Source organism: Cervus canadensis, chromosome 2, assembly GCF_019320065.1.
Source record: "Cervus canadensis isolate Bull #8, Minnesota chromosome 2, ASM1932006v1, whole genome shotgun sequence".
Taxonomy (NCBI): domain Eukaryota; kingdom Metazoa; phylum Chordata; class Mammalia; order Artiodactyla; family Cervidae; genus Cervus; species Cervus canadensis.
This window is the reverse complement of record NC_057387.1, coordinates 100,038,487-100,060,581: the sequence shown is the minus strand read 5'-3', so window position 1 is coordinate 100,060,581 and position 22,095 is coordinate 100,038,487. Positions and strand designations below refer to the sequence as shown.

The 22,095-nt window shown below is 46.9% G+C and overlaps 1 protein-coding gene across 5 annotated transcripts in view; it reads left to right on the top strand.

The window, feature by feature from the left end:
* The window catches only part of NFYC (nuclear transcription factor Y subunit gamma), a 62,807-nt gene extending 41,753 nt beyond the window's left edge, over positions 1–21,054 (top strand). For 4 of the 5 annotated variants that reach the window (XM_043461734.1, XM_043461733.1, XM_043461736.1 and 1 more), the window contains 7 exons: positions 981–1,094; positions 4,299–4,394; positions 9,462–9,635; positions 12,756–12,914; positions 16,336–16,443; positions 18,844–18,903; positions 20,157–21,054. In XM_043461734.1, coding sequence (XP_043317669.1) covers positions 981–1,094; positions 4,299–4,394; positions 9,462–9,635; positions 12,756–12,914; positions 16,336–16,443; positions 18,844–18,903; positions 20,157–20,276 — 831 coding nt within the window. In that variant the 3' untranslated portion in view covers positions 20,277–21,054. The remainder of the gene's footprint in view (positions 1–980; positions 1,095–4,298; positions 4,395–9,461; positions 9,636–12,755; positions 12,915–16,335; positions 16,444–18,843; positions 18,904–20,156) is intronic. The other variant, XM_043461737.1, reaches the window with a different exon arrangement.
* Positions 21,055–22,095: the final 1,041 nt, after the last annotated feature.

Sequence of the window (22,095 nt, the reverse complement as noted above, 5' to 3'; positions counted from 1 at the left end):
GCTTGTGAGAAGATTTACTTGGGTTGACCATTTTTGTATTCCTAGGAGTTCGCCTCCTATTACAGTTCTCTCAAGAAGAGAGCAAGTCTCTCCACTCCAAATTAATAGTTTCCTGTATTTGTATAGAAAGCTAACAGTTTACAGCAGTTTTCCTTTTTATTAGCTTACTTCCTCATAGTAACATGTGAGATTTCACAGGATAAGAGTTACTAGTTTCACCATCCCGTAGATATGCGATAGACACAAAGAGGTTAAAAGAAACTCATCTAGAACTGGAGAACCAAGATCCCAGTTCTCAGCTCCTGCTTCCTTAACTCTGTCCTCACGGAGGACAGACCCCCTCTGACCACACAGACAGACCACACAGACCACCTCACGAAGGCTGCACAGGGTCCAGAGCTTTGTTTGACCAAGAGGTTGAACTTTGAATTCAGGTTCGTCAAGGCAGCTTCCATTACTTGAGGACTTATTATGTGCCAGGCACTTTTACATACATTATCTCATTTGAGTCCCACAGCAACCCTGGAAAGTTGTTACCTCTTTTTCCCTATGTAAAAAGTAAAGCCAAGAAGGATGAGAAGCTGGAGATTTTCCCTAAATCCATTGGCACTCATTATCTTTCCCCACATTGTCTCCCTTTGGCTTAGAACCTAAATCCTTCCACTTGCTGGCTCTGTGTCTATAGGCAAGTCACTTCACCTCTCCAAAATCCTAGTTTCTCTGAAAGGCTTTTATGAGAGGAAGAAAGTACATGGAAGGTGCTAGATAAATAACCTTTCTCCCTCGTCCCTTCTGTGTGCTACCTGCTTTGTCCCTGCTTTGTCATGGATTTATATTACCTTGGAATCTCTTGAGGCGACCCCCTTCTTGTTCTCTAGTCCTTGCCCCATAGCCCATTGGCAGGACATGAGATAAGGGACAAACTGACTGGTTTGAATGACTTGCTGGTGATTGACAGGGAGGGCCTACGTCTGTTGCAGATGATCAGTGCAGAAGCCCCTGTGTTGTTTGCCAAGGCAGCCCAGATTTTTATCACAGAGTTGACTCTTCGAGCCTGGATCCATACAGAGGATAACAAGCGCCGGACTCTTCAGGTAATATTGTAGAAAATTAGGCAAGCAGCTGCCTTTGCCTTCTTCCCTTGCATGGCTTTGGACCAAAGATTGTTCTTTCCTAGACCTCTGTCAAACTGATGTGTTTAACTGGCCTCTTCCTCTACTGGTGGGAAGCAGGCAGACCTTATGGCCAAGATAGTATGTATTTCCCTACCAGGAGTGTTAATTTCCAACTTCCCTGTTTGTCACAGCGCAGTGACTGAACTTTGTACTTGGTGAGCTCTCACTGTAAACGGAGGCTAAAGTGATTATTTATCTATTTCCAGATCTAAACAGCTTCTAGTTGGAAGCCTTCAGAGTCTCCAGGAAAGAACAGTCCCAGGAAGAATAGCCTCACTAACCTCTTTAGCATTTTTGTTCCTTCTCTGTTTTCCTGGGAATCCTTTCCTTCTTTCTTGTTTCTTTTTTTTGTTTTGTTTTAATCCAGCAAATCACTTTCTTATTGTATGAAGACCCCTTAGTCATTGGGTGTACAGACCCTCCACTCAATACCCAGGCCCTTTCTTAGAGGAAAGATTTCCCAGACGTAAGAGGAAAAGTATGGCAGATACAGGAGTGCCAGTATTTTAACAGCAACGCCAAGGAAGTACATTATGTTTTCTTTGTTTCCTGTTACCTCCAAAACTGAAAATGCATACTTTTGTTCATTTATTCTGCAGATATTAAATGAATACCCACAGTGTGCCAAGCACTGTTCTAAGCCCTGGGAATTAATACACAAAACAGACAGAGATTCCTACCCTTAGGAATTCTATAGTCTCGTGCAGCTAGATATTGAAAACTTACTTTATATTGTCTTGGAGGAAGTCTGTGGATCTAGAGAGATCTAATTAAAGCTACCTTCAGGATCAGTTCGGATTGAAAAGTAAAATGGGCAAAGCACTTGAACAGGCCCTTCAAAGAGGAAGACACCCAAATGACCAATAAACAATGAAAAGATATGCAACATCATTTGTCATCTGGGAAATACAAATTAAAACCACAGTGAGATACTGGTTTGTACCCCCTAGAATGGCTAAAATAAAAAAGACTGACAATACCGAGTGTTGACAAGAAAGTGAAATGACTGAAACTCATTTATTGCTGGTTAGAATGTAAAGTGGTGTGATCACCTTGGAAAACTATTTAGCACTTGCTAATAAAATGCATTTCCTTAATCTCAGACCCAGCCATTCCACTCTTACATGTACTCCCCAAAGTGTGGACATTCTTGTATAAGACTGTCTGTAACAACCTTGTTTATAATAGCCAAAACCTGGAAATAGCTCAAATATCCATTGAGATGTAAATATATTAACAAATTGATGTATTCTTAAAATGGATGACTAGTCAACAGTCAGAGAAGCAAACTATTCGTGCAACAATGTGGATGAATCTCAATCATATTTAAGCAAAAGAAACAGGAAAAAGTTACACAACACATGATGTCATACACTGTCATCATCCATGGAGGCAGGAATCAGAGTGTGGTTGCCTCAGATTCGTAAGGGAAGGAGGTTGGCTGGGAAGGAATAGAAGGAACCTTTGTATGTTCTTATATGGGTGATAGCTGCCCAGGTGTGTATATGTATTCAGATTCATCAAGCTGTGTACTTGAAGTTTCTCTGGCTTTTTTGTTTTGTTTTTTAACTAAATATGATAATTGGTAAAATATTAGCATTAAAAAAGGCAAAATAAAAATGTTTAAAAGACCTGTTTAAGTATATGTTTCCAAAATTCTGTAGAATGCTTCAGTATATGTCTAAAGGTGATCATTTATTTTCTTCTTCCCCTCATTCTATCCACAGATGAGCCATCTGGGTAGCTTGAGTAGGTGACATCATCATGAATGTGATACTCTGTCGTACTCATCTTAAATGAGACCTGGCACCCTTAATGTGTGCCCTGCCTCTGTTGGGAGGGTTTATTATCAGGCTGGTGGTTGGCAAGAAGGTCGGACTGGAGTTTTGCATTTCAGTGGCTCGGGGCCATTACAAAGGCAAGGGAAGGGGAAAAAAAAAACCAGAAAATTTCCATCCCCTCCTATTTTATCTGATGAGTCACCTTTTAAGTGTGATATATAGAGCTTGCTGAGGATTTCTGTTAGCATGTTGACTTTTCCCTCCAACATTTTATTATGAAAAAATTTAACCATGAGCAAAGTTTACAGTGAACATCTGTGTAACTCACCACCTAGATCCTACCATTAACACTTTACTCGTTTTCGTCCCATATTTGTCTTTCCCTCTGTCCACCAAATCATCTGGTTTTAAATGTATTTAAAACTTTACATTCCCCTGAATACTGCAATATGTGTATCACTTATTAGTGTTCTCTATTTTTTTTTCTTTTGCTTTATAATTGTCCTACAATGAAGTACACAAACCTTAAGTATACAGTGTGTTGGTTCTTAATTTAAAAATCTTTTAGTTTTATTATTTAAAGAAAGGGAATGGCACTCTTAGAAAGAACCTCATCAGAGCAGGCCTTAGTTTCAGTAGCATTATAATAGTCAGCTGACTCACGTTCTCTTCCCCCCAGTCCCTACCCTAGTGGCTTCAGATTTCCAGTATTCATGTCATGTTACACAGTATTTAAACTGTGAATTTGACATTGTCATTTTGAATTTCAAAATAAAAATTGTAATCTTGTAGAAACTATCATATATAGATCCAATGACTAGAAAAATATTGTAAAAAGTTACTGAAATAGGATTTCAGCTAAGAAATTCAAAATAGATTATAAACTACATGTGAACCAAAGAGTCAAAATATTATTTAGGGGCTTAAAAGGTTATAAGGTTGAGTAATAGCCTAACTTTGCTAACCACAGAATGACCAGAAACCTGTCAGTTGAAAGGCTAGATTTGTACGAATGTATCTGGAGGATGATAATCTTAACAGTTGTGGGGAAGACCTTGGGGCAGGATCTAGCAGAGGTGTTAATAGTTGGAGGCTCAAATATCTAGTCTGTAGAGCATGAGCTATATGTATCTCCTTTTTTGTCAGTGTTTGTCCATCAGGTGTGATCATTTGAAGTTTGTAAGAGTTTGAGTGTGCTTTTTTTGGCTATAGGCTTGGCCGTGGGTCTTTAGTTTGGCTTAGAAGTCATCATCTTAACCTTAATCGTAACTTGGAGAGTAGAAAGCCAGGTAAACTAGTTTCTCCCCAAGTTAAGTTTTCACCCTGCTTTTCTTTGTTACAGAGAAATGATATCGCCATGGCGATTACAAAATTTGATCAGTTTGACTTTCTCATCGATATTGTTCCAAGAGATGAGCTGAAACCACCGAAGCGTCAGGTGAGCTGGGAAGGCATTGCCGACGAGAGGGTGCCTTGCATCCTGGTATCAGATGATCTCCGTTTCCTCTGTCAGCACAAGTCATTTGCTTTTCCTTTGCTTCTCTTTCTCTAGACCAGATCCATCCTTAACATCTCCTGTTACTCATTTTGGGATACTTTTAACTCAATGCCTCTGAGGTGGTGTCTCAGTGAAAATAGACAAAATGAAAAGTAAAGACGAGTTACAACAGTAAAGTGTAGCTCATTTCGAAGTAACCTAGGAAGTCTATCAGAGTTCTTAAATCTGGGATGGGAGAACAGGTTATAGAGATTTTAGACTTCCGGGAAGCAGCTTCTGTGTGTGCATAGTTGTGTTTGAAAGGAGTGGACTTGGTTTTCTCTTGCTCCGGATTGTGGTTCTCTACGAAGTGTGCTGGCTGCACATTAGAATCACCTGTTAGAGTTTTTAAAAATACCAGTGCCCATGCTCTGCCCCCCACACTGACTGAAACAGAATCTGTGAGGGGGAGGCTCAGGCATCCGTCCTTTTTAAAGCTCTCCAGATGCTTTTAATGTGCAACCAGATTTGAGAACCTCTACTTAAACTTTTTCTAAGCAGTGACGAGAAGGAATGTGCCTGCCTTTCCTGCTCTTCTGTCTGCTCCTCTCCAGAGGTCACACCATTGTTTTTCAGCACTTTGGGTGCATAAAGCTCTTTAATTGCAATTTTGATAGATCCCTCTCCTACGTTGCTCATCATTTTAGGCTTGCAGATTGCATGACTCACTGGCTATAGTAGAGATACTTGGAATAGTGGCAAAGTCTGGCAGGAGCAAAGCTGAGCCTTGATCTGCTTGCTTTGTTCTTGTTAATAAAATTTTCAGTGTTTTTAATGAATTATTTCATAGTATATTATCCTTAGAAATAGGAGTCATTCAGTAGTGACCATTCTCTTGTGCTGTCTCATGTTAATAACCAGTAAGAGCATGTAGGAGAAGTGGGCATCTCTAACGACCTTTGTAATTGTGACCCTGCCTGGGACCTTCGGGTCAGCAAGCCCTCTGTGCCCCCTCCCGGCCCGGGGCCCCTCTCCGCGTCTCCGCCCTCCTGGGCAGTCTTTGCGACTGTAAACATCCTTGACTGGAAGCTGTAAGGCGTCGCAAGGAGCTTTCAGTCGGATGTTTACAGCGGCAGGCTGCCACGGTCGTCCCGCCGCACGTGGCCTTTGATACACTGCAGGTTTGTGCCCACGGCGCAGTTCCTCCTCTGGGTGCGTCCCTCCTCCCTGAGAAGTCACTACAAGAACTCAGACCACTTCTCTCTCTTCCTTCCAAACAGTTGATACCACCCACCCACCCTCCCTGTTGGAATTTGTTTCAGAAGCCCCCTTTAAAAACAAGGTGGTGAGCTCTGTGACAAAATCAGGCCTTGCTCAGGCTCCTTGCATCAACTCCTGCTTGTTTCCTGTGGGCTGCCTGCCGAGCCAGCTGGCCAGAGAGAATGGTCCCGTCCTCTCCCTTCCTCCAGTGTCCTCAGTGCTTGACTCTCTTAGGGTGTCAGAGAGCTCCTTGTTACATCCTAGCCTGACTCTGAATGCTGTGATCCATCTCCTTTAAAGTGTGTCTAGCTGAGACAGCTCCTTGCTGCCTGGGTTCAGTTCTTTGCAGGCGTTCAGGCCATTGATTGGCATCCTGTTCGGGACAGCTGCTGCCTGGCCTTCTTTGAAAGGTTGAGATTGCTGAAAGCTGGCCTGAAGTTCTAAGATAGCACTTTTAATCCTCTGTAGACATGAAGTTTTCCCAAGCTCCAAATTGGCTGGCAGCTTCCTTAAGTCTTTTAAAAGCGCCTACTCTCCAAAACTCACCCTTTCTGAAGGAAGCAGCAGTTCATTCTTGCTACTGAAGCAAATGTGCTTTTGGGGGCTGGCTGCACACCACTGTGGTGATGGCCCTAGGAGGCGATGCTGCTCGTTCTCTGGTGGTGTTCATCAGACTCCACTGCTGAAGAGGTTCCAAGAGCAAGCACTCTGGTTGGGGAGGCCGCTGCTAAGCTGGGCAAGTGCCCCATCGTGGAGTGATCCAGTCATTCAGAGATTGTTCTAGCACAGGGGGTGGCTTCCCACTGCTGGGGAAAGAAATGAGCCAGAAATACTGAGTTGTTGATCTAAGGTCCTTGACTTCTCAGAGATGCTTGGGGATGTCTCTTGTTCTTTGGTGAAGCAAGTAAAGACTACTCAAGCAGGAGAGAGTTGAGGCCTGACTTTTACCCCATAAAGCTATGAGTTGAAAGTTCCTGCTCATTTAAACGTCATTTTCTCTTCACCCATTTCTTTAAACCAAGCATAATCACTCCCTTTCTAGCTTGACCTCCATTGGCAGAATGAGTCTTCTAATGCAGAAGCAGCTTAGATATGCTTCCTTCCATTCCAGTGATTGGAGAGCTGACATGCCTGTCCTCAAAATGCAAACCTTGGTGCCTCTATTTGATACTCACAGAGTGTCCCAGACATTGCCTAATTTATAAACAGCTTAAGAGGGTACTGTAGGCAGCATAGGAGAAGCTCTTTACATGTTCTCACAGCTTTTGGCAAAGGATATTTTAGCTTCTGAAAGTGGTAAAGTGTTTGCTATTTTTCTGGCAAAAAGACAGTATTCAGTTGCAGATTCGCTGTAGTCAAGGATAACTGGAGGCAGAACAGTCACAGGCCAAGGGCAGGTGAAGTCGTGGGGCTCCCTACTCCCCAAGACTTCTACAAGTTAGTTTTGGAGTTCTTAGTCCTCTATACTCGTTCATTACCCAAGAGCTTTTTCAAGTTAGGTTTGGACTTTAATGGTTAATGTTTTTTATAAAATGGGAAGGGAGTTCTGAGTGGGAAAATAAATTCATTGAACCTATTTCCAGAGCCTTGAAAAGAGTAGTTGGCCTCAGTTTCTTGGCTGGGGAGGGTATCAGTATTACCCCTGTCATAGCCAAGATCTAGTTGACTGGTGGACCTTTATTTATAAGGGTGAAAAGTTCGAGTTGAAATGGAGATAATGTTGTCACAGTTAAGTTGTTCTGGAAACTGAGACCTAGATGCAAATAAAAGGGGGCTTCCTGTTTCTTCTGCCTCAGCATGATCATGTCCAGGGTTCATACTGTTTGGGCCTGAAGCACAGAATACATTAACTTAGAAAGTTGGTTCCTGTTGAAGGGCTAGCTTAGAAACCGAGAGTGTTCAAAGTGTCTGCCTAGACTGGGTGAATGGACGTCAGGGAACCTTGCATGCTGAGATCCAAGTTTCTCAGAAGCTAGATCTCCGCAGTCCTAGTTTTAGTATCCTGGGCCCCCCAGTCCCTGGGAAGCAAAAGAATACCCAGCCCCATCCTACAGTGGACAAGAGTGTATCCCCACATGGTGGCTGCAGAATCCTAGAGGGGGCAAGAGTTTAGGGGTTCTTGTCTGTTGCTGACAGTTGTTGGGTTCAAGAGTGTTTGTCATACTCCCAACTTGGGTTAGGGCTTCCCTGGTGGCTCAGCCAGTAAGGAATCCACCTGCAGTGCAGGAGACCTGGGTTCAATCCCTTGGTCAGGAAGATCCTGTGGGGAAGAGAAGGGCAACCCACCCCACTATTCTTGCTTGGAAAATCCCATGGACAGAGGAACCTGGTGGGCTGCAGATCGTGAGGTCACAAAGAGTCAGACGTGACCGAGCAACTTAAGCATACATGCATGCACGCAGCTTGGGTTTAAAAAAAAATACTTGCCTACCTCCAATTGTCTGCCCGACCCTATGAATTTGTTTATCATTTAGCACCTGCTTATTGAGTGCCTGAAAGGAGAATAGTAATAGGGACAGTAGGGGGCAAGAGAGATCGAGGCTTTGCCTTCATAGGCCTGTCATCCTAGCAGGGAAGGTAGTGAATTTGACCAGTACAAAAAGCTTTCATGAGAAAAGGACCGTGGAAGAACAGATTGGAGATAGGGTCAATACCAACTCTGTGTATGTCCCTTTGGGGAGCTTTGAGGCAATCCACAGGGTCTCTGCCTTGGAGAAGTCTTTTCCTCTTTCCTTGAGCCTGAAAAACTCAGTCCAGAGCACAGAAGCGAGTAAGCTTAGCTGATACTTTTGCTCAGCCAGCCAAGTGGTTGTATGTTTGTACTGTATCTGTTGTCCCAGGCAGGGGTCTCGTGTGTCGCACCCCTCCGGAGCAGACGCCGATCTCTGTCAGTGGTCAGGGGCCGGCCAACCCCGGACCCTCAGACTATAACCATGCTGTAGTGCGTGTAAACATCCTACACTCTCAGCTGTGAGCTCGAGGTGGCTGGGAGAGGGTTGTTTACTCCTTCTGCCATGGAAAACGTCTGCTGAAGAAGGAACAGGCTCTTCACCCAGCAGGTCGGCCAGAATGCGACCTCCCTAGTCAGCCAAGGCAGCACCCCAGTGGAGAGCTGTCTCTCAGGCTCCCTGGGTTGCGCTTCTGTGGCTAAGTACCACCAAACCAAATATGATGCTGGATAGACACGGCCTTAGTGACCACCGAGCTCTCGACATGCTGTGAAAAGCTAGGCTCTTGACTACCAACGTTCTTGGTCCTGACATTTGCTTCTGAAATTCCAACCCAGAAAAAGCCCTGTGTCCCTTTCCCCTGCTCTTTCCCTCCGGAGGTGGTGGGGGAATGAAATAAGGAGAGTGCTGCCTATTTGGGAGATTGGGAGCCAGCCTGAGTGTTTGGGGGTACTTGCAATTAGCACTGTTCTCAGATCACAGGCCTTGACAGCATTTACTGACAAGCACAGCTAGTGCGTGGTTTTTAGTTATGGTAATTATTTGCCCATTTGCAACTCATCACGCAATGGGTGATTACTCTGTACTTCAGAAAATTGGCTGTACGTTTGTTTTGTGAAGCCTATGGAATCTGTTATTTTTAGTTCGATTTAGCACAACTGGTCTCTTCAAATTCCACTTTCCCTTGGCTTCAAATGTGGAGAACTCAGCATTCAGCAGGCAACTGCGCAGAGCCCGTTTGGGGGAAGAATGGAAATTCACTGCGGCGGCTGCTGAGTCGGTTCTTTTCCTCTTACCTGCCTCTCCTTCTGCCCCGCAGGAGGAGGTGCGCCAGTCTGTGACTCCCGCCGAGCCCGTCCAGTACTACTTCACGCTGGCTCAGCAGCCTACTGCCGTTCAAGTCCAGGGGCAGCAGCAAGGCCAGCAGACCACCAGCTCCACAACCACCATCCAGCCTGGGCAGATCATCATTGCACAGCCTCAGCAGGGCCAGGTCTGTGAGCGGCCGAGGGTGCCGTCCCAGCAAGGCAGCACCCCTTAGGTTTGGGATGGGCAAAGTGGGGCTGGGGTATATGGGCAGTCAGATCATTGTAGATCACTGGGTTTGAATTCTGGAGACCTGGGCTTGCCCCCAGACTCGGCCGCTGAGGTCATGTGTCACCTAGTCTCTCTGGACCCTGGCATCCTCATGGGTCAGATGAGGAAAGTGCAGTGAACAGGACATTCTCTGGGGTCCCTAAAACATTTTAGGAGGAAAAAAGTCTCTTTGATGCCTCCTTGAAGAGAGTGACATCTTCGTATAAGGTCTTTTAAGTGGACTCCATGCCTGCTGTCTGCGTCTCCCCACCAGTATGGGAATTTGTATCTTTAAGGGGGCGATCAGGCATCATCGCCAGCTTGCATACATTTCCTCTCCTTTTTCTCATCATTTCTGTCTCCCACCGGATGTGTCCAATGACCTTCTCTTTTTATAACAGTAATCAGAAGATTCCTTCTCTCCCTGATGGTATTGTTGTGAAAGCAGTTAATATCCACATTGTTGGGGATCATGAAAGGCTAAAGAGAACTATGCTTCCTGAGCCCCGACTCCAAATTCCCTATCAGTCATTGTTTATCCATCAGACGTTGAGTGTCCTCTTAGCTAAAGTCCAATGCTGTGTTGAGGATACAAGCATGAATAAACCAGCCCCTATTTTTAAGAATTTAAGAATCTAGTTGGGGCTACAAATACTTACAGAGTACACCACTTGCCATGTGGGAAGTGTAAGATATTCTTAGCATTGTGTAGAGGGTGTCATGGGAGTGCTTCACAAGGGGTACCTGACAAAGATGTGAGGGAGGTGGTAGCAGAGAATGTCAGAGAAAAGTTCTCTGAAAGGAATAATGTGAGTCTTAGAGGGAATAATGGAAATGAATCAAATAAAGGGGGGAAGGAGGGCTTTCCCAGGAGAGGGCACAGCATGAGCAAAGGTGGAGAGAGACAGCACAGGGAGTGGTCGGAGGGGAGGGTGCAGCCAGCACAGGGGAGCATCTAGGCAGGTTGAAAAGATAGGCAGAGGATACATCCTAAGCAGCCATGTGTATTCTGTTAAGGAGCTGGGTCTGCCTAAAGAAAAAACATTGGGACAGAGCTAAATTTAAATTATTATGGTTTTAGAACTTATTCCCTGCTCACTTTTTTATCCATAATTTGGAAGTTTATGGAGTGCTTGCTCTTTGCTAGGCACAGTGCTGGGCTGGAGAGGTTTAAAGATGGCCACATGTCAGTCCCTGCCTCAAGGCATCCACTGCAGCATGATGCCTCAGGGACCTTCTTTGGCCGGTGTTTGTGCCTCCCCAGTGGTGAGCGCTTTGCCTGCCTAAGGCTTTATCCTGGTACAGGCTAACTTCAAGGGAGTCTGCCAAGAGCTGGCCCTGATTGGCTAATCATTCTGAAAAGCTCATGACTATGGTGCCCCGACTGCAGGGCACGCCATATGTGATTTGACATCTGCCAGGCTAACATGAGCCCTCATTTTCCTGAAATGATTTAGAAGTACCTTGGAAATCCTCTTGGGAAAATTGAGTTGGTAGTACAGTGATGAGTTGGCAGTATGCATTTCTTTTTTTTTTTTAAGTCAGCGAGAATTTCATCTACCTCTTCTCTGCCACCCTGGACTTGCTCAGCTTGGAGCTGATAAGGCTTGTGAGGATGGTGACTTGGTTCCTCCCAGCATCTCCCAGCTCTTGTTCCCCTGTCTGACTGGTTCAGGAAGCCGTGTGGCTGCGCTTTATCACACCTCCCTGGGCCTGTAGGAGTGGCTCTTTCAAGTTGAGCTCAGGTACCTTTGTAGGACTGATAACGTATTAAAATTGGGAGGAAAGTACATTTTGGTCAAGTGAATCCTGTGTTTCCTGTCATAAAATTGGAAACATTTTTGGAGATTTGGGGAGCAGGCTGAGTTGGAGATCATGGTGTCAGAATGGGAGATGTTTCCTGTTGACCTGGCCCACTGCCTGCATGCATTACCCTCTGTCATCTTTCTGCCTACCCTCTGACAGTTTGTAGTCATTTCTTCTTACCTAGAATCCCTTGAGTCCCATCTGCAGTTCCCAGAACACCTGCTCCTTCCCTGGTAATGTTACTGCAGAGTAGACCTGTGTGGTCAGAATGTAAGAGCAATAGGGATAACAACATCAATTAAAGACCAGGATTCATTAAGACTCTCAGAGTCGTCTTAGGAGGTGATTCTTGGTTTCAGGTGGGGAGAAATCATACCCAAAGTGAAGGCTTGGGGTGCAGGTGTAGTTAAAGGCTCTACTAGCGCCACTGCCAGATGAGCAACTTATTCTGGGATCTGTAAAGGTCACATCTTTACCGCTGTAAAGGGGAGATTTAAAAAAATAACTGACCCTCTCGACAGTTTGAATCCACTCTCTCTCAAAGGAGCAAGTTTAAATTCTGTTAAAGTGTTAAATTCTATTACTTGCATAGCCTCAATTAAGATCCAGGTCTTAACAGTGTCCAGGTCTTAAGGGCGTTTGCCTCTCCCTTGGGAAGCCATGCTGTGATCTGGAGCAGCCAGCTGGCCAGTGTGGGCTGGAGTCACCCTCTGACTAAGTGGGGGTGACAGCCGGTGTGCCCTTTATGTTTCTTCCAGTGCCTTGCATGCCGAGGAAGCAGCCCAGGGTCCTAAACTGACCCCACTTCCCATTTGGTTTGCCCTCCAAACTCACCTGCTCCAGACTTGACTTCAGCCAAGTCTCGGGCGAATTATCATAGTTGCTTTTAGTTCTTTTTTACCATACCTGCCTTTCTGTCACTGATGGGGCTGTGAAAAGTTGCAACATTTGAAGCATAGAGAGAGGTATTGGGGTCGAGGCAAATACTTTGCACCCTGAGCCAAAAATTCCATTCGGCTTTCCTGTCTTTTACTTTGGAGAATGATTTTATCAATGCTCTGCGTGTGCGTAGTCCCAGGGGACTCTGCAGGTTGAGTATTGCTGGTGTTGAGATGAGGTCAGGCACTCAGGAGGGCTTTGCTCCTGGTTAACTGCTCAGCATTAACCCCTTGGTAGGCCTGATGGCTCTGGGCTATAACGCAGTCAGCTTTCTCATGACTCTCCCTTCCAGACGACACCTGTGACCATGCAGGTTGGAGAAGGTCAGCAGGTGCAGATCGTCCAGGCCCAGCCGCAAGGCCAAGCCCAGCAGGCCCAGAGTGGCACTGGACAGACCATGCAGGTGATGCAGCAGATCATCACGAACACAGGAGAGATCCAGCAGATCCCGGTAAGCCAAGCCCCGCCTTCAGGTCTGTGCGGCGCTGTGCGCAACAGTATAATCAGAAATAGTTCAAGATTTTAATACACACACGTGCACACTTTGTTGTAAACCTGTATATCCATTACCCTAGACCACAGCTGGCTTCACTGTGTACTCCCTGCTTTCCTTTAATCCAGGTTCAGACTCACCACTATGGGGCAGCTCCTCTAGAGTTCCCCTCCCACCGCCTATGCAAAGAGGTCATTGTAGCCACTATTCCATGCCAAGGCCCAAAGGCCCTGTGAGGCAGTCCTGTCTTGATTTGCAGAGAATAAGAGGGAGGGGTATAGAGAAGGCCATAAATACACTTGTTGCATATTTATGAGTCAGTTCCCAGTGGAGCCTGCAACAAAGTATATTTTTGGCTTTCATTTAACTTATCCATTGCTTCACTGTGGACTGCTACTTCCTATGTGCCTTGAGGGATTTCATTTCTTATATTTGTTGGCTTTTTCACTTGTACTTGTTTTTTTATTTAAGAAAAAAAAATGAAAAAAGTCCTTGTTGTAGCATGTGCCACCTATTCATTGGTCAATTTGCCACAAAAAATGTGGAAAATGCATGACATAGAGCAGGTCTGTTCCTGCCTCTCACCTTTCCTATTGTTAATGAAATGTAGGCAGATACAGAACCTCACTTGGTCTTGGCTAACCACTTCCTCTTTGAAGGAAGCTTGAAAAGTATCCTTAGCTCTATTTTGGGGACTGCTCTTCTTAATTAACAGAGTAATAGGCCAAGAGAAAGCTGAGGAATGGGGGGTATGTGCATCACTATCTCTTTTCTTTGTCACCGCTCTCTTTCTCCGGGACCCTTCCTTCTTACATGGGGTGGGGTTGGAGTGGGATGACCACATACACCCAGAAGCACCTATCGATTTCAGATTCCTTACAGCCACCAACCCATGACTTCTCTCATAAATGGTTCTCATTTTTGCATGTTAGGGCACCAAAATAAGATCATCTAAGCCAGGGTAGACTTCCCACTTCGTAGTAACTTTGAGTCTTTTAAAGACTTGGGGGCACAGAAGACTTGTTGCAGAATTTAGGACTTAGTCTTCACTGTATGCTTCCATAGGAGTCTGCATTTCTAGACTTACCAGAGTGCTAGTATCAGTGGTAACTTTCAGGAAGGAAACTATGCTCCTCTTTAGAATGCCCAGGGAGTGGGCTTCTTTGCTTTGTTGCTGTTCAGTTGCTAAGTTATGTCCCACTCTTTGTGATCTCATGAACTGTAGCACACCAGGCTTCCCTGTTCTTCACTATCTCCCAGAGTTTGCTCAAACTCATGTCCATTGAGTCAGTGATGCCATCCAGCCATCTCATCTTCTCTTGCCCCCTTCTCCTGCCCTCAGTCTTTCCCAGCGTCAGGGTCTTTTCCAGTCAGTCGGCTCTTCTCATTAGGTGGCCAGAGTGTTGGAGCTTCAGTTTCAGCATCAGTCCTTCCAGTGAATATTCGGGGTTGATTTCCATCCAAGGGGGTAGGCTTCTTTGCTCTAGTTAATGTTAAAGGGGTGTGAGGGTCCCCAGGATTATCCCTGTGGAAGAGGACTGAAGAGCAGAGCATCCCCAGATATCTAAGCCCAAGCCTAAAAGAAGACCTTGCTTCTAAGAACTGCTTAGAACTGTTTGACTCACAAGTTTTCAGTCCCATTTGAGTTTCTGCAAAGTGCTCTTCCCAGCTAGGAAATGTGAAATCCCCATGGCCGGCAGTGTACTTCCCTACTCCTGGGACCAGACTTCTTGCAGTCTTCCATCCCTTGTCCCTGGCGGGAGTTCTGGAGACTCCTGGGACCAACCACCACCAGTCTCGGCACGTGAGGTTTCCCAAGCCTCCACGCAGCTGTCTTCCTCCTCGTAAGCAACTTAATGTTGGCCTGGAAGCTGCACTGTGGGATGTAGTGGAGGGTTAGGCTTGGCATCACAACTTCCTAGCAACTCTTCTCTGCAAGTTCTCAGGAGAGAAATGACGGCAGGTCACAATATCTTGCCCTGTCTCCCTTAAACCAGACTCTTAGTGGGTTTAGATTTTGTGTCCCTCCATCTTGCCTTAGACAGTTCTGGAATGTTCTACCAGGAACTTCAATGTTCCTCTTTTCTTGGTTAAATGTTCCTCTTTTCTTGGTTCAGTGTTTATCTTTTCTTGATGGTTCAAATCCTCTTTGAAGCTGAAGTTTCAGAGAAGCAGTTTGATTTAACACTATGCAGGAGCTTCATCTATCAGCATTTTACTCATGTAAGTAAAAGCCCTTAAAATGAAGTTAACTCTTGAAGGCAAGAGGAAAATTTTCTCCAGGACAAAGGGGCATGACTTGCCTATTACCCTCAAGAAGCTCACCCTTAAAAGAAAAGCAGGTCAGGCAGCTTTTTTTCTGGAGGGTGGTGTCTAGGCCCCCACATGGAGGGAAACCATATCTGACGGTTTTCCTGGAGCCTCTTTCATCCCCCATATCCCAAGCGTGACTGTCCATAGTCTTCCTTTGCCGACTGTTTTCTCTGCTGAGCCACAGTTCCCCTCGCATTGTAGCTGCCTTGGTCCTCTCCTCATCCTCAACGCTCAAAGCACTAATAGTTTCATGGTATGCTGGAGCATTAAGAGGCTGAGTTAAGGCTTTTAACATGCAATTAAATGCAGCATGTGGTATTATTGTATTATCTGAGACTTAATCGTAAGCCTGAGGGACTCTTAAGGGCATTTTTGTAGCTTTAGTTTCCCATGATGGGGTATTCTGTGAAAGGTTTATTGATTTAGCTTCCCCTTGGGAGGTGTTTGGCCAGAGGCTAGTACTGAATACCAGGGATCCTTAAAAGTCCCACAGACCCGCATTGGTCCTGGCTCTTGGGGACAGAGATAGTAAAGCGGGCCAGCTTTCTCTTCCAAGGTGTGCAGCATGGGGCTAGGTAGTTCTCGGGCTGTGGTCCTGAGTGATGACCATCTGCTCCAGGTTCCTGGTGGACGGATCAGCCATGCTAGGAACTGGGGTAGCAAAGGGTAGAGATGGAGGAGAAAAAGGCCCACACTTAAGGTACAGCATTCCAATAACATCAAGACAGTTGGGCATAAACTCCTAGTGTAAACTGTGAGCAGACAGCTAAGAGCCAGTGAATACTGAGGGTCCAGCCGTGCTGTTCTCACGTGTATGACAAAATCCTCTGGGAATTTCCCCCAGGTCCATTCAAGGAGCGTGCTCTTTTGTGTGACTTACGGGGTTGGGATGTTACGGTTTTGCTTGTTTTGGTCTCTGTTAAAAAGGAGCTTTTCAGAGTTGGCTTCTTCGAAGAGGTGGTGGGTGATGGGTAGGGGACAATCACTATTTCTTGTCATGAAAAGTTTGCCTGTTGAAGGTTGCATTCAGTCTCCTGTGGTCTGCTTGTCTCTGCCCCTGCCATAGGTGCAGCTGAATGCCGGCCAGCTGCAGTATATCCGCTTAGCCCAGCCTGTATCAGGCACCCAAGTCGTACAGGGACAGATCCAGACGCTTGCCACCAATGCTCAACAGGTATGTCCCCCAGAGATGCAGGGCTGAGTTGGGGGCCAGCAGGAGCTGGCTTCTGACTGGAAAGGAGGGCTCAGCACACAACTCTCTGGCCACTTCATCTTCAGCAAGAGCCACCTCCACATTCTGCACATGTGCTCTGTACCCCAAGGGACAGATGGGGTTTATCAAAGGATTGGATTCAAAGTGTGTCTCTTACTGCCTTGTTCTCGAGGGACAAGGAAACACAAGGCTGAGGAAGTGTCAGGATACCTGAGGAAAGCCCGATGTGTGTAAACGCGCAGGTCTGACTGAAGGAGGCATTTTCACAGGCTGCCTCACCATCAGGCTCAGTTTCCATCTTTAAACCTGAATGACTGTTGTGTCCTGGCATCTTCTGTGCCCTTTGGAAAGCTACTTAGATTTCCCCCCCTCCCACCTTCTTGTGCACCCCTAACCAGAGACTGCCCCCTCCTCTCCCCTCACGCCCCAAGATATTGAATGCTGTGAGCCACAGGTGCTGAGGGGGCCACCTCCCTGGGCGTGGGGATTGGGGGTGTGGGCATTATTTGCAGGGAACATGGATGCTGGACGGGGAGGCATTGTTAATCAGTTCTTTTGCCTCGGACCCAAAAAAGCAGTGATCGTTTAAGTGCTGGACTCGTCTGGCCCAGTTGCATTTCTAGCGATGTATCTATTGACAGTGATGACAGAGCTGAGTTTGTAGAGCAGGTCTCCAAAGATCTCATTGGGGAAAATATGAGGGATGAGCCAAAAGCCAGGCTTCTGAGTTCCATGTGGTCTCTGGGATGGTTAAAGAGCCCACTCCAAATCCATCCTTCCTTGGCTTGCTCACTGACAGGGAATCAGATCTCAAGACTGCCCCACCCTTTAGTGTACCCGCCCCCTTTAAACTTGTAAGATTCTAGCCTAGGATCCAGAAACTCTCTGTGGCACGGGATGGGAAGAAATGAGAAGGAAGAGTTCTTGGTTCCCCAGAGGTCAATTTTGGGACCAGGAACTAAAGCCAGAAAGTGGGGAGAGGTGGGTGTTAGAGAAGGAAAGAAGCAGGAAGAGGCACCTGAGGCCAGTCAAGAGTCTTCATAACAAACCGATTGACAGGTTGTAATTGTAACAGTTTGACACTTAGTAGGTGCTCAGTAAATGTTTGCTGACTGACTGTTGAATAAATTATATGTAAATGGAATTTAAAGGTAAATGAAACTTTGTTCAACTGATGTGAAGGGCAGTCCTGCTGGCCACAGGAAACAATGAAAACCTCATCTGTGAGGTATATTTTCCATTTGTCTCAGGATCACTCATTTATTCTGCAGGTGTTTCTTCAGTACTTACTTTGCACTGGGAGATGGAAAGACAAAACTTAACTCCTGCCCTCTTGGGAGGAGAAAGATCCAAAACAAAGAACAGTAGTTAGGAAACCCTTTCACCCCTGTCCCCTTATTGTTCTCACAGCCCCGTGGGTAGGCCTGATGGGTTGTTTTTGGCCATTGTGAGGACACTCGAGAAGACAGTCCTTACCTTGCAGGGAGGCTGTGATGATTCCAGAAGGTACACAGAAAGCATTAGCTAGTCAAATGTTCCATAGATAACACACACACAAACATTCTTCAGTCTTTTTTCTAGTCTACCAAGCTGTGTCCAGCAGCTGGCATTAGATGATGCAGTTCTCCATATCAGTAAATTTCTTTTAAAATGTATTTAAAATGCCCACATAAGATTTTAAGTACATGTGACAAGTGGTTTCCTTACTGCCGCCTGCCCCCACCCTTGGCCCAGAGGGTTGCGTGTGGCCTGTCTCGGAAAAAGTACTTCATAGGTTTGCCACAAGGGCTTCCACGGCCAAGGCCACCTGCTTGCCAGGGTGTTTCATATTCCACTGAGATAATCTGGGTGATACGGGTTTGGTTTGGAGCCCACCGACCACTCACCACTTTGCCCAGTGTTTTGCAGTCTGCCATCACAGGTTGAAAGACAGACTCTTAGGGTTTTTGCCTAAACTGTAAATGTTGTGCCCTGTCCTGTCAGCATCCAGGAGCTAGGTGGTTTTGTTTCGACTTGAGCCTCAGGCCTCAGAAAGACCTTATAGTGAGGGGTGGTTTGGGGTGGGGGTGGGGTTTGTGTGGACACTAAGAGAGATGGTTGCGGACGTTGTATATTGGCATCTCCACGGGCCTGTCTGTGGTGCCAGCTCTGAGGAGCCGTCAGTGCTCGGGGCGGGGGAGGGGGAGGGAGCCTTGTTTTCCTGCTACTCATCCAGCCCCTGTGCTATGCCAGGCCTCGTTCGGGCACCTCGTATGCACTGTCCATTTGATCTTCACGACCCTCTCTGGACTGGTGGGCTGGTGGACTGATGGACCAAACCCTGCAGCTCATCTGCCTACTTTGCCTTCTTGATTCCTACAGATCACACAGACAGAGGTCCAGCAAGGACAGCAGCAGTTCAGCCAGTTCACGGATGGACAGGTAGGACACCAGCCAAGGCAGGCGCAGAGGATGAGGAGCTGTTGGAGGGTAGCAGGTGCTTTCTGTGGGTTTGGTGCTTAGGGGAGCTGTCCCATCATCTTTTCATAATAAGTGGACAGAAGTTGTTAAAAACAAGTCTTGCTTGTCCTCCAAGGTTTAGAGACTTGTGGAAGTTTAAAATAACCCTAGACTTTATATAGCCCCCATGCCCATTTTACAGATGAGTAAACTGAGCCCTTGAGGTGGGAAGTGCCTTGTCTGTGCTTGCTTGGCTGTTCATTGCAGAACCAGAACTAGCGTGCAGGTCTCCAGTCTCCTTCTTTAAGAATAGCTTTTCTCTAAGCTGTGCTCTTTTTAATCTCATGGATTAGTTGAAATGCAGAGAATGTGTGACCTCTCAGCTCTCTCGGTGCCTGGAATTCAGTAATTCTAAACCCATGTGAGGAAGGAATCTTCCCTTTTCCCTCCGCCTTTCCTTCCGTGCCCTGGCCCCAGAGACCCCTGAGGACATGGTAGGATGACATGCATAAGCCTGTGTTCTCTGCTGCCCAGAAAGGGGAGGAGCTGGCATCAGAACACAGCTCTGGCTTCTGCCAGCACCAGATGCTGGCCTCACACGCAGGCCTCCTGTGTCAGGGGGTCTTAGCTCCGGGGTTTCTGGAAACACCTGAGAAGTTGTGTCCAGTTGACCCTGACCTTTCTTGGTGGCTCCGTGAGCATCTTCTCCACCCCTCGCGGGTCTTGGCTGTAGGAAGCGACTAATCCCAGGTGACCGGCCTGCCCATCAGGGCCAGTGCAGGGGCCTCAGCCTGAACCAGACACTCTAAGGAAAAAGAGAGGGGATGAACCCTACTGTCCCTGCCAGTGAGGATTACCAAGAGTTGGGGAAATGGTGACTTCCAGGCTGTTGGTACAGTGTTCAGGGTGCTTGTGTTTGTCACAGAGGCACAGCGTGCAGCGAGCTCGAGGCTCTGAGCTAGCGGGAGAGGCGGAGCCCGGAGAAGTGAAAGCCACAGGAAATGCAACCCCCAACCTCCTCCCTGCCCACCACACAGCCCCCCTCCCACTGGGCTGGTGCCTCCTGGGTCTGCTGCTCCCAGCCCCAGCAGACTGCCACTTCCTCTCCTCCCTCAGACGCCTTGCAGTGGGTGGTGGTTGAGGTATCCGGGGCCCCCAGCCAACTCGAGGCCCATAGGGAGCTGCATGCCCCTCTCCCCGGGGTGACCTCACTCTCTCCTCTCCACTCCTCGCAGCAGCTCTACCAGATCCAGCAAGTCACCATGCCTGCCGGCCAGGACCTCGCCCAGCCCATGTTCATCCAGTCAGCCAACCAGCCCTCCGACGGGCAGGCCCCCCAGGTGACCGGCGACTGAGGGCCTGAGCTGGCAAGGCCAAGGACACCCAACACAATTTTTGCCATACAACCCCAGGCAATGGGCACCGCCTCCCTCCCCAGAGGACCCCGCCGACCTTCGCGCCTCCTGCAGGCTAGGACACTGGTGCACAACGCCCCATGCCTGGGGGCCGAGATTCTCCAACAGAAAGATGCAATATTTTTTATTTCCTTTTTTCTCATTTTTTTTCCTCCAAGGAATCAATATTTCAATATGTTGAGCTGTGTGTCCAATGCTATGAAATGAAAATATTAAATAACATATTTATGGCATTTTCTCAAAGAGTGTGGTTAAGAAGTATTTCTTTTGTTTTACTTTTCTGGGTTCTTACCGCCACCACTTTTAGGGGCAGATCTCCCCAGGGGTGTGTGTAGTCTCCCGACTCTCAGAACAGCCGCTGCCCCAGGATTCGCCACCTTGTTCTGCCCTCAGGTGAAACTGGGTGACGTGTGTAGCTTCCTTTCCACTAGTGCTCTTCTCCCTGGGCCCTGCTCCTGCCCCAGAGCCCTGTGGATTTGCCTCCAGAGGCCGTGGGACCATTCCCTGCATTTACAAGACTCATTTGCCGTGGAGAGTGGATGGTTTCATTCCCAAACCCTTCTCTTCCAGGGACCCAAGGAGACTAGAACTTTGTGCATACCGCCCCCCCCAGCCCCCGTTTTCAACTTTATTTTTAAATGCATTAGAAATTGTGCTAGTCTCCTTTGCTGCATGGACTTCAAACTGCATGAAATGCAATAAATCTCATTTTAGATAAGTTGGAGTCTGGGTTTCTGTGTCTGAGGACATTGATGGGACCCTTTGCTTGGGGTTGCCTGCCTGCCTGCCTTACTTCCTGGACTATGTGTGACACATGGGCCAGATTCAGCCTGTGTCCTTGGCTGAGGGTCAAGAGAGCATCGCTCATGGAGGAAGCTCTCTATCCTTCAAGCAAGGCCTTGAGTAAGTACCTCCACTCCAGCCTTGGCACATGCTGGCACTCTGAGCTGCCTGCTATGGCCATGCCCATTACCAAAGGCCTGGCATCTGCCATGGAGGGCAGCCCAGGCCCCTTGTCAGCCGGCAGGTCAGAAGGCGTCTACAGCCAGGACTTGCTTCCTATTAATTGAAGTAGGGAGCATAGAAGGAGCATGCCACTTCTTCACTGACCACAGAGGCCAGTGGTGAGCCATCTTCCTTACCTTCACCCTGCCATTTACAGCTAGAATGAGGCCTGATGTCATGGGAAGAGCAGAGGACTGGGTGCCAGGAAAGGAACTCATGTTTTCTCAGACAGTAATATGTCATAAAACCTTGGGCAACTTCTTTCTGGGACTCTCTTAATGGGTGGAGGCCAGGCTAGGGAAGAGGCTTTAATAGATGATTTCAAGGCTGACCCTAAAGCCTGCATAATTCCCTCACCAATATCCCCCATTGTCAACCATGGTAAGCTCTTAGACATCTATTTCATTTTCAGTTATTTACCTAAATGGACCTTACCTTACTCCACAGGAAAAGACGGTATGTCTTACATTGAAAACATACACAGTGAAATAATAAATCATGACAGAATTATGAAGACCTATCATTGAGTAGGAAATCTGAATCACTGAAAACAAGAACAAATGTTCTGGTTGCAATGATGTAGACAGAGTTTTTAAAATGAGGTTTCACCCAGATCTGAAAGAGACACGTGCACCCCAATGTTCATCGCAGCACTGTTTATAATAGCCGGGACATGGAAGCACCCTAGATGCCCATCAGCAGACGAATGGATAAGGAAGCTGTGGTACATATACACCATGGAATATTACTCAGC